At 43.0% G+C, this 12,020-nt stretch overlaps 1 protein-coding gene across 3 annotated transcripts in view; it reads left to right on the top strand.

Moving 5' to 3' along the window:
- RFX8 (regulatory factor X8) overlaps positions 1 to 12,020 on the top strand; it is a 72,458-nt gene that overhangs the window by 28,029 nt on the left and 32,409 nt on the right. For 2 of the 3 annotated variants that reach the window (XM_055123093.1, XM_055123092.1), the window contains exon 5: positions 11,528 to 11,591. The exons of the other annotated variant lie outside the window; for it this stretch is intronic. In XM_055123093.1, coding sequence (XP_054979068.1) covers positions 11,528 to 11,591 — 64 coding nt within the window. The remainder of the gene's footprint in view (positions 1 to 11,527; positions 11,592 to 12,020) is intronic. 3 annotated transcript variants of the gene reach the window in all.

Raw genomic sequence — 12,020 nt, 5'->3', positions numbered from 1 at the left:
TCAGGGTCACACACTTTTTTGCGGTGGGGCCCTAGGAGATCTCATACTTACTTTTGTGGTCCTGTGATTCCAGAGGGCAGTGCTGCTTGACCTTATTAAGTGTTTGCACCCCTGTCCTAAAAGGGGGGGTGCTGATCAGAGGCACATCCCCTGGCCCTGAACCGCGTTCCTTCACTCTTGCCAAGGGCAAGCAGGAGTGTATGTAAATAATCTTCCAATGAAGTTACTAAAATAAAATCCCAGCAAGTGGGTTTGGAGTTTTGAATTACTGGGTTTTTGGGTTTGAGGTTTTTCTTTGTAGTCACAGACAAGCTTATTATAAAAGTTATCAGTAAAGGCAAGTCCTTAAAAAACATCGCAAGGAAGCTGGACAAACCAGAGCAAGTGGAAAGAAACTTGTAGGTGATGTTCAGGTTGACAATGCAAGGACAATAAGGAAGACAGTGTGGTCTGAGTAGAGGCATAGACAAATAGATCAATGAAACTGAGAAGAGAATTCAGCAATGTATTCAGTCAATATGTACAACTAAATTTCTTCACAGAGGTATAAAAATAATACAAGAAAGGGCTGTTCCCCTGCTGCCATCTCAACTCCCTCTCAGGGACCAGTGCAACAGATGGTGCTGGACCCACCATATTCTTACATGGACAAAAAAAATGACTCTTATAAGCACAATTCACAAGTTACACAAAATTAACTCACAATTAACTTTATAAGCCAAGTGTTGACTTATAAAACTAAGTACCTGGACCTACATAATTTTAAAAATCAGTGTTTCTTCAATTATTTACTCCAATATTTTTAAAATTAATTAGTTGTAAGAGATCTAGGATGAAGTATTGTAGTAGAAAAAGCTGTGGCTGGAAGTAATTTTTCTATAAAACGTGGTGCGTATATAAAAAATTAACTCAAAACAAGTCATGGGTTTTAAACTTAAGAATACTAAAATTCAAAAAATGGGGGAAATCTTGGGACCTATATCCAGGCAAACATGCATATATTATATTTTGTGTGTATATATATAAGTATATATGTACATATATATACATATATATATATATTAGACTTGAAACCAAAACCCATGAAAGATCATGACCCAAATATCTTGGACTTCATGAAAATAAAAACTCTACCTATGGAATACATAGTGAAAAGCATGCAAAGATGAATTGCAGAATACTGGGAGAAGAATTTGCAAACCTCATGTCGCATATCCCTATATCTTTACCAGTTTCTAGAACATCTAAAGGACTTTCAATGTTCAATGGTTTGAAAAAATATCTGATTACAAAATGGACAAAATACACAAACATACATCACACTGACGAGAATGTGCAAATGGCAATTGGATATAAGAAAACACAGTCAGTGTTGCTAACAATTGCAGGCATACAAAGTAAAGCCATGGCAAGAGATAAGCACATATGTCTCAAATTGACTCAAATGAAAAATAGCAACATAGTGAGATATTGGTCAGGATGCAGGGAAATGGGATCAGAGAAACATTGCTGGTGGGAAGGAAAATGGACCAAGAACTCTGGATGATCTTTGGGCCACTGCTTATGATCATGAAGCACAGAGTTACCAGCAACTGCATGTTCTGAAACATTCCGCTGGGACATTCCTTCCAAAGAAAAGAAAACTGCATTCACATGAAAACCTGTGGACACAGACATTCACAGTAGCTTCCTTTATAGACACTAAATACTGGATCAGCCCTGACATCATGAGTGAACAGCCCATCACACTGGGAGGTAGGGTATCCCTCAACAATGAAAGTTCCAACAATGGAACATGAGTCCAACTCTCAGTGCAGCAGCCCAGATGGGTCTCAAGAAATCATACTCCAGTCTCAGAAGGTTCCATTACTATGTAATTCCATTTAAAAGTGTTTTTGAAATGAAACCAGTTTTAAAATGAGGTTATTCTCGGTGGCCAGGGTTAGTGGGTGGGGTTAGAGGGAGTAAGAGATGGACGATGTTGTGGGAAGCAAGATGAGGCATCCTTGTGAGTTTGAAGATGTTCTATGGGTTGCCTTTGTTGGAGACACATATTTCAATATGCAATACAATTGAATGTAACTGAAAACACACAGACACGCATCTAAGTAAAACTGCAGAATTTCACTAAGATTGGTGAATTTCATCCATGCCTATATCTTCTCTGTTGCTATAGTTTTGCAGTGTATTAACCCTTGGGAAGTTGCATCGAGAATAAAAGGGAGCTTGCTGAATTTCTTACATGCAGTGAATGTGCAATCACCTCAATAAAAATGCCAGTCCTGGGCTGGAGCGATAGCACAGCTGGTAGGGCGTTTGCCTTGAATGCAGCCGACCCGGGTTTGATTCCCAGCATCCCATATGGTCCCCTGAGCACCGCCAGGAGTAATTCCTGAGTACAAAGCCAGGAGTAACCCCTGTGCATCACCAGGTGTGACCCAAAAAGCTAAAAAAAAATGCCAGCCCTACAGGTAAAAACAAGATTGGGTGTCCTAGACATCCAGACCCCTTTGCTCTCAGGAAGCAGAAATTTTGAGAGACCAGAATTCTTTTTCCCAAAGTTTTTTTTCTGGGGGGGTTGAGGGATGGGGAAGGGGACTTGTACTTGAGTACAAGGGATTCAACAAAGTGCCGTGGCTGATGCCCAGAGGGAACAAGGTCAGGGTTTGCTTTTCTACTTTGGTTTGGGGGTTCACACTTGACTTTTCTCAGGAATCACTTCCGGTTCTGACTCTGAGATCAGTCCTGGTATGATTCAGGGGAGGGCCCTTATGGTGCTGTTTGATGAACCAAAGGCAGCTGCATGCAAGGCAAGTGCCTTACTACTATCAAAGCTCTCTGGTCATGGTCAAGGTTCAGCATCATGGAAGTGTTTGAAGGCAGCTGTGCAATCTGTCAATTCCTTGACCATCCCCAGGAAACCTGAGCCTGGGATCAGAAGCTGCACACGGCCAGGGCAGTGCACGCAGTGGAGCTAAGGTACCTATGCTGGATGTTGATCACTCAACGTCTGGGCTGCAGGCAGATGGTTGCCCTCAGAAATTTGCTGGTTGGCTGCAATTTGCTTGCAAGTTTTCTCAGGAATCCAAACGAGGCTCTTTGCAGGGGTCAAGAAGCAATCTAGTTCTCACTCACTTTTAGGGCTCCCACAAACTCCCCAACAGCTTTCCCCACTTCTTTCTCAGGGGCTGACCCACCACCCATGCCAAGTAGTTGCCTGGGGCCTCTCCGGATGTGTGTGCAGTCCTGCAAAGCAGGAGTCCCAGGACTTCCCCCAAAACATGGAACACACTGCTCCAAGTGTGCTATGACAAAGTGACACAGCAGTGTGCTCCTGTACGTGTGGCCTGAGGCCTGTTTACTATCATCTGCTCCCCTGTGTCTCAAGGAGATGTACCCCCAATGCTATAGCTGGAGTCCCTCCTTGCTGTCTCGGGGCCATGACTTGGTAGGGGCACAATCAATAGTATGGCGGGACTGGGGTGTGCTGAGAGTGTAGGAAGCTTCTGTTCCAAGGAGAGAACAAGGCTTGGCTTCTAAAACAAGGGAAATACTAAAGGCTGTTAAGGAAAATGACTTCATATGCAATGTGTTCCTTATGCAAAAGAGCCCCCACCCCTCCCAAAGTCAGAACATTCCCCTCCTGCTCATCACTCCAGGGGGACAGGGAACATAATTTTAGAGTAAATTGGACTCCGGGTTCCAGTCTTCTCCAGCCAGCAACCAGAGAGAGACTTGGATCTCGTGTCACTGCTGGCCCAGATTGAAAATGCTTGCAACAATTGAGACTAAAGTGTAAAGTGCAGTATAAAATGCCTGGTTTATGTGTATGTATGTGAGGCGTATATGTGTGTATTGTGTAACTATATGTGTATGTGAGTTGGGCATGTGTCGTGTGTATGAATATGAATGTATATATGTCTGTGTGTATGTGTGCTTGTGCATTTATATGTGTGATATGTGCATGTGTGTGTCTGTATGTGTGTCTCTGTCTCTGTGTGGTGTGTGTGTGTGTGTGTGTGTGTGTGTGTGTGTGTGGTCACACTTAGAGAAATAGCTCTGTTTGACTCACTTTTATTCTCTAGCAGAGCCCTGGTTAAACTGTTTCAAGTGCAGCTTCTTTGTCATTTTCCTCCTAGATGAATCTGAAGTCAGCTGCAGTCTCACATTTCAGAATATGTGGAAACTAACCCTTGCCATCATCCCCCCACACATATTCACATATTCAGCTTTTCCAACTTAGCATATTAAAAGCCTTTTAAATGCTTCTCTAACTGCCTTCCCTGGTCCCTGCCTTTGTTCTTCCATTCCTTTGTTCCTTTGCCAGTTCCTGAGCTGCTCAGTCTGGTGCCAACAAAGTAGGAAGGCACAGGGTTCATCTTCCAGCCCGCAACCCCGGGAGCAACTGGGGCTGCAGCAGCCCCACAAGCCCTCAAGATGCAGAAAGGGCTTCCTAGCAGCCCCTGCACCCGGAGGTGTCTTTCTCTCCCTGTGGACCACTGCAGGCACAGAGCCTCCTCCTGTACCCCAAAAGGCCTCCCAGGAGCCCAGAGGGCCTCTGGACTACTAAGAAGATGCCCAAGTTGCAACCCGCTTTGGGATCCTGTCCACCTATGGTTTTTCAAGGCTGGTTACAACTTGTTAGGTTAGAAAACAAGTTCTATCTTGTTCTATCTTGGTTGCTATCTTGCAGCTCCAAAAATGTGCACACAGAGAATCACCCCCTATCACTGCACCCTAATGAAGGGAAGGTTTTTAACACTCCTAAGAATGCTGGCCCTGGACTGTCTCATCCATGTCCACCTCCAGGGGCTCCCTACCACCACACCAGGTGCTGTTGCCAACTGCTTGTGGGGATTGGCTGCTCACTGGGTTTTGCATCAAGAAGGTGAACATGAATGAGTGCAATTTTCAACACTTCCAAAGCTATTTCTAAGTCATCACTTCATGATGACAGGGCTCATAAAATCTCCTGGGTTTGGATACAGTTAAGTGATTTAAAAGCAGCTATCCCCAATGAGCATAGCGGTTGGCTTATGTGAAGTGGCAGTCTTGGGACAGACATCTACTGCTTCCCTCTCACCACCTCGCTCACTCAGGGATGTTCCCAGGAAGTCTAGGACTGATGAGAGTCTGTCATGAGCACCTGCCTGGCTCGGACCTCACCGCTCGCTAGGCCCATGAGACTGTTGTCCAAATGCACCTGGGTTCCATTTGTTCTGCCCAGCATGGGATTACAGTCCTTGCACCACATTTTTTGGAGAGCTTTCAAACCCTGGCTGGAGCAAGGAATTGCTTTTTGCGGAAAGAGAGAGTCAGTTCTCAATCCTATCCAGGTTCTTCACAGGTTTATCACCTTCCTTCACCAAAAAAGAATTTCAGCAGAAAACGAATAGTGAAGCAAAGCTGTTTTATTTAGAGATGATAGAAAGGCAAGAGCAATGTGTTAGAGAGGTGGCTTCTCCACAGGTAGAGCCCAGAGTGCTTATGGGGCTCAAGTAGAGAGGCATGGGACTCCCACCCCAAGATGGGTGGGTGCAGACCACTTGTCTCAGTGAAGTTGGTTTTATTGGTTTTATTCCAAACTGCCCCCTCCTAGGACTGTCTTTCTATGGACATAAGATTCTGTTACTATAGTGTTGCCAGAAGAAAGAGCTTGGAACTTTGGTATCCACCTTCATATCCTTATCACAACCCTTTCCTCCTTCTGGAGTTTGTCCTCTGCAGAGGAGGTCCAGCCTTCCCAGATCAGTGCTAGCTCAGTTAGTACCTAACTGGACCTCAGTACACATGTCCACAATGTGGGTCCAACCCTAATGCATTTTTGCTACTTTAGGGCTAGTGACAGAGTGACTTCTTTCAATCCTATCTTTTTTTTTTAGGGTTCTATAATTTTTTTATTTGAATCACCATGAGATACACAGAAAGCTTTCATGATCAGTTTTGTAGGTAAAGGACCAAACATGATGACCTCTCATTATCTGTATTGGAAACCACAATGCCCAAAAGTAGAAAGAGAGAATGAACAAAAGTGCCTGCCATATGGGCAGTCTGGGGAGATGGGATGGTGGGAGCGATACTGGGGACATTGGTGGTGGGAAATGTACACTGGTGGAGATATGGGTGTTGGAACATTGTATGACTAAAACCCATCTTGGTTTTATTACTTCCTAGACTTCATTGGCAGCCACCACCCTACCACTACCACCAACACCACCAATCTAGCTGCCTATTTCATGAGGAAAAAAATGAACCCACAGTTCCCAGTAAAACAATTTCAGAAATTGCTCTTTTCCAATTTAAGTTTCTAAAGCTTGGTCTTCATTTGATTTCTTTGGGAATGCTATTTTTTTCTGTCACAACCATGCTGAACCTAAAAGTCAGAATAGCAGATCCAGCAATGCGAAGAGGCTCTGAAGTCAGAGAGAGGTTTCAACCTCAGAATTTTGTCTTTTTTGACCTATGTGTGATTGGGCATAATGATTATTATCTAACTACCTAATGGTTAGTGTGAGAATAAAGGTTGAAGAACTAAGCACTTAGTGGTGATTAAGTGCTTAGTATATTTTAGTGATTAGTGTAAGCAAGACCGTATTAAATACATGCTTTAGCAGTCTAGATGGCTCAAAGGGCTGGAATGTAGACTTTGCACATGGGATCTAGGGTTCTAGGTCCACAAAGTCCCCTGATAACCTCATAAACCTGAGCACTGATGGGTGGTGGATCCCCAAATGATTTTGCAATTTGATGATATATGTTTTCACTTGTATTTACTATTTTAACTTCATATCTAAAACTGTTTGTCATTAAGAGTATTCTTCTGAAAAAAAAAACAAAAAATAATTCTTGTGCTTTGAGTAAGAATTTTAATTAGGTTCTTTAATGATTGAAAGATGAAGCACCTTTGCTCTGAAATCTGACACTCAATAACGATGGTTCATGAATTAGGTTTTATTACATTTTTATCATCTTACCTTTGTAATTGCTTCACATCATTTCACTGCTGTTAGAGCGATTTGTGAGGGCAAATTACATTGCCAAAATGATGTAAATGAAAGTCTAGATTAATGACAAATGATGTCAAAACCAGAGAATGTGAATGCAAATTGCAGTTAGACTAAAAGGAAGTTAAATGCCAAAAGTATATTAAGCTAATACTCATTTGAAAGGTTTTATGGGGGTAGGGGTGGGGATGGGAGAAGCAGTCTGTGCCATATAGTCATGTCTCAGTCCTCTTTACACCGAACCCTTTTGTAGCTAAATTGATCATAAACACTCATTAAAATAAAATGTGTTCACTCTACAGAGAAAGTGGGCAGTTTGCAGGACCCTAGTAGAGACAAGGTTTCCTTCAGTCTCCCTGTGTCAGATCAGAAAGAATCTTCTGATCATTATATAGACCCTGGAAAAACTGGATTCAGACTTGGGAAAAGTCATAGGCTCGAAAATAGGAAATGATTTTGGGAGGTATCAGTTTCTGGCCTTTTCCTTTAGAGAAATGGGAAATTGATGTTCTCAAAGCTTCAGTACTGGCTGAAGGCCACATATCAAATTAATGGCAAAACTGGGCAAGGATGCCCAATTTCTGGCACTGAGAGAATTTCAATCTTCTGTGTTTCACGACCTCTCTGTCTCTCCCTCTGTTCCCAGCTGCTCCTGCCTGTCCTTCTTGGCCCTTTGACCTTTTCTCTAGTGGTGAAATCCTGACATCCTGGGCCCCACCTAGCTTGAGGTCTCAGAAGCTGGAAGGGCAGATTGCACGGACCACCAGAGACTTCCCCAGGCTGAATCACCTCAGCCTCTCTCCTGCAGCCTCAGTTGAGGCCTCTTTTCTGTCATCTACCCTGCACCAAGAACCTATCTCTGGCCTGTGAGAACTGTGAAATAAAGCTTTCATTTGTACCGGAAGCCCTCCCTTCACGTCATGGCCTGCTCTGGGTGTTTGATATCGTGTTTCTGAAGCTCAACTGGGCATTAAATTACAACCTGACACATATCTCGAAGGACTGAATGAGAACCACACAGGAAATGTCATAGGGCAGTGACCGTCAGAATATGAGGCACCTTGAGAGCAACCATCTTAAACCTCACTTCTAAGGTTGCTTTGGCCTCCCGCCTCACTTCCCATCCTCCTGGGTAGTAGATCCCAGTGTGCGGAAAGAGGGGTGGAAGTTGTCCCTCGCTTTAGTAATCACTCAGCCAAGTCCACCAGATCTTTGGGTTGTTAAAATCCTTGCCTGGGCCTTCATGCCCCGCCCCACTCCCAGCTTCTTGCACGGGGCAGTTCTCCAGTGGGTTCTCTTATCATCATGTTCTCTCCTCTAACTCATGCATATTTTCACATGTCTTTGCTTGCATTTAATGTCTAAAACTAAGTAATATTTTTTTCAATAAATAGGAGCTCACTAAACCTACATGTTGACCCATGCGATGAACCATGACTTAAATCATAAGGCATGCCAAAGGTGGGAAGAGACAGTCTCCCGTTCCTTAGAACTAGTAAGCTGTCTGTCACTGTTTGGATGGGTGGAGCTAGGGCTTTTTTTAAAGAGATGACAGCATCTCTCCACAAGGTGAACAGGTTTTTTTTTTCTTCCTGCTATTGTTGTTTCAGTAGGTAAAATCCCCCCCACCCCCCAGTTAAATGCTACAAAAACAACTTGGGCCCCAGGTGAGAATGCTACTTTCAAGTGTCCAAGTAGCACAATCCTTATTTTAATGGTGATGGAATTAAACATTCAGTGAAGAAAAGATGGCAGAAACTTGGGTGTTTCACTTCCAATTTTGAAATAATTTAAGAGCTTGTCAGGGGCTGGAGCAATAGCACAGCGGGTAGGGTGTTCGCCTTGCACGCAGCCAACCTAGGTTCAATTCCCACCATCCCATATAGTCCTCTGAGCACCGCCAGGGGTGATTCCTGAGTGCAGAGCCAGGAGTAACCCCTGTGCATCGTCAGGTGTGACCCAAGAAGAAAAAAAAAAAGAGCATGTCAGTTGGTCTTTAAAACTGCCAGGGTTGGAGGTCAGTAGGTGAGCAACTGGGTGTAGGGTTTCCCTCAATGTTACTTTAAGTCAATGACTAGACTTAGTTTCTAAGTTTAGAGGATCAGAAGGAATGTGTCCTGAAGATTATTGTCACTGTGGAAAGTTAGACAGGGCCTGTCCAAGTGTGGTGCTGTGATGAGGACCTTCCAAAGCTGGTCAGCTGATGACAAGACCCTGATTTATTGGCATGTAATAAGATACTAGGTTGGATCTCCAGTCTGGGTTTCCCTAACACTTTAACTGTTGTTATCTCCACTTGCAATTATTTGTGTAGCACTTTTCTTCTCTATGGGCTATAACTATTCTTTGAGAATGTTTGTCTTGTATGATGTGATCATAACTAACACCTGACTCACTGTAAATACTGATGAGTGATGAGAATGGATATGTGGGAGGATGGATGGATGTGTGAATGGATGGATGGGTGGATGGATGGATGAGTGGATGGATAGGTGGGCGGATGGAAAAATGGATGGATGGATAGGTGGATGGGTGGGTAGGTAGATGGATGGATGATTGGGTGGATGGGTGGGTGGATAGGTGGATGGATGGATGATTGGGTGGATGGATGGGTGGGTAGGTGGATGGATGGATAGATAGATGAACAGATGGCAAGGTAAGAGGATGACTGAAAAATGGAAAAAATAGATGGGTCAATGAAACTGAACATATCTATACCATGGTCTTATATATTTTCTTAATACTAGGCTTGGAATACTTACACAATGTTGAATTTTAGAGAAATTGATTTCCTTTCAATTAAGTTGAAAAATGTCTCACAAGACATTTTTAAAACATCTCTGAAAAGATTATGACTAACTTTTAAATTTAAATTCCTTTATATTAACTTTTAATCAGTGAGTTCTCATTTCTGATATGTTCTCCATTCATTCTAGGTATTATTTATTGTTTGAAGTCTTATTTATATAATACCGAGAATCTGTGTGGCACAGGTATAAATGCCATCTTTGTCCACACCTCCCTGAGTTCTGGTTGAGATATGACCCATAGAACTCTTAAGGCATTTTAATTCTCTAACTTTGGCTCTACTTGAGTCATCCATCAATGTAGGCATCATCCAATTTACTCCTCCAGGTGGATCAGATACCATGTCCCCAAATCCTACAGCCTTTAAGCAGTAAGTGAGGAGAGAAAAAGCCGCAATTTTCATTGTGATAACATCTCTCACTGACAGATAAAGAGTGGTCATCTAGTTGACTGATATCCAGACTCTAAATCTATTTGCCTACTTTTGTGTGTGCCTGCATTTGAACGCAGGCCTCATATCTGCAAGCCTTGTGCTCTACTGTTACAGCCCACCTGTCCTTTCTTTTAAGAAGTGTCAGGGGGCTGGAGCGGGGAGGGCATTTGCCTTGCACACGACTGACCTGGGTTCAATTCCCAGCATCCCATATGGTCCCCAGGCCCATACACCACCAGGAGTAATTCCTGAGTAATTTCACCACCAGGAGTAATTCCTGAGTGCCTGAGCCAGAAGTAACCCCTGTGCATTGCTGGGTGTGACCCAAAAAGAAAAAAAAATAGATGAAGTGTCAGTCACAAACATTAATCAGATGATACTAGGCAGTTTTCCTAGTGGAAGGAGCTGGAGTAGAACTCTGCAGGCTACGTTCCACATCACCCCTGAGCTGTAGAACTTTGGCCTCAATTCCAGAGTAGAGTACTAGTCTGCCCCCTTCCCCTTTGTTTTCACAGAGCTGTGAGGTCTCACTGCTGAAGTGGACAGAGTAGCCACAGCCCTGAAAACAGCAGGGACATGGAACACACATCCCACCCCCCACCGTCCCTGGCATTCAGAGAAAGCATGTTTGTTGTGCAAAGCACAATTTCTGGGCTCTCTATTTTGCACATGACTATAATTTGCTAAGTGGGGAAAGGTGCCCCATTACACACACGTTGTATAAATAATAATAACAAACAACGAAAACAAAGATGTTGAATGGACAAAGAGCACATCAGAAATTAAAGAATCTGTTCTTGGTGATGTGCAGCTTTCTCCACGATCATGTATGGCACCAAGTGGCATGGTGAATAGAGACTGTATCTCCAGAATGAATTCTCAATGTCCTTGCTTTGTGAAGGACAAACTCCTGCAAACATCCATGCAGAGAAGATGATTGTTTTTAAAGCCCCATATCTGAAAGTATGAGACTTTATTTGCATGATGGTTTTTTTCCCCTCTCACAGGAATAAGTTCTGCTCATGATCACATCAGACACTTGCCTCTGAAGAAAATGACCCTTTTAAAAGAAAGAAATGACTATCCTAGTTACAGCAATGAACTTTAAAAAAAAAGTGATATCGTCGAAATTGAAATCACTTGTGGATAGAAACTCGGAGGGGAATTTTGAAATAAAACTTGAGCCCTCTACAAATAACTGTGCAGCAGAAGAAACTGTATTCTTGGTCTCAGAAACAGGTGTCTAACTAAAATTATTTCTCTGTTATCTGTTCTGTCACAGTGGAGATGTCGCTGCCTTTGAAAAATCCTCTAATTATAGCAACCTTATCCAGCAAGAAGAAACAGTGAGTCTGATCAATAAAACCTGAAATGCTCACGAATAGATGTGACTTTCTCTGCATGTCATGTATTCTCATGGACATCTGCCCTTTCCCACCATGTTGATCCTCCACCAGGAACCACTTGCTGACCTGGTACCACAAGTACCCTGTTCTCCAGCATGACAGCTGTTTAACTGTGGCTTTCCCCACTGTCATTTCAAAAGCTGCATAAATTGTTAGCAATAAGTTTGTGTGAAAGTGTTGCTATGTAACAGTAATAGCTCTTTGAATTAGGACACCAGAACTATTCATAGCCAATGTATGATATAATAAGTTGAATATTACTTTAGTTGGCCAAGAAGACATGAAAATACTTGATATTGTATTGTTGATAGAGTGAGTGGATAACCTTTTTTGGGGGGAGTGGGGAGTGTCTACAAAGTTGTCCTCAGG

Source organism: Sorex araneus, chromosome X, assembly GCF_027595985.1.
Source record: "Sorex araneus isolate mSorAra2 chromosome X, mSorAra2.pri, whole genome shotgun sequence".
NCBI lineage: Eukaryota > Metazoa > Chordata > Mammalia > Eulipotyphla > Soricidae > Sorex > Sorex araneus.
This window is presented reverse-complemented; position numbering and strand designations above follow the sequence as displayed.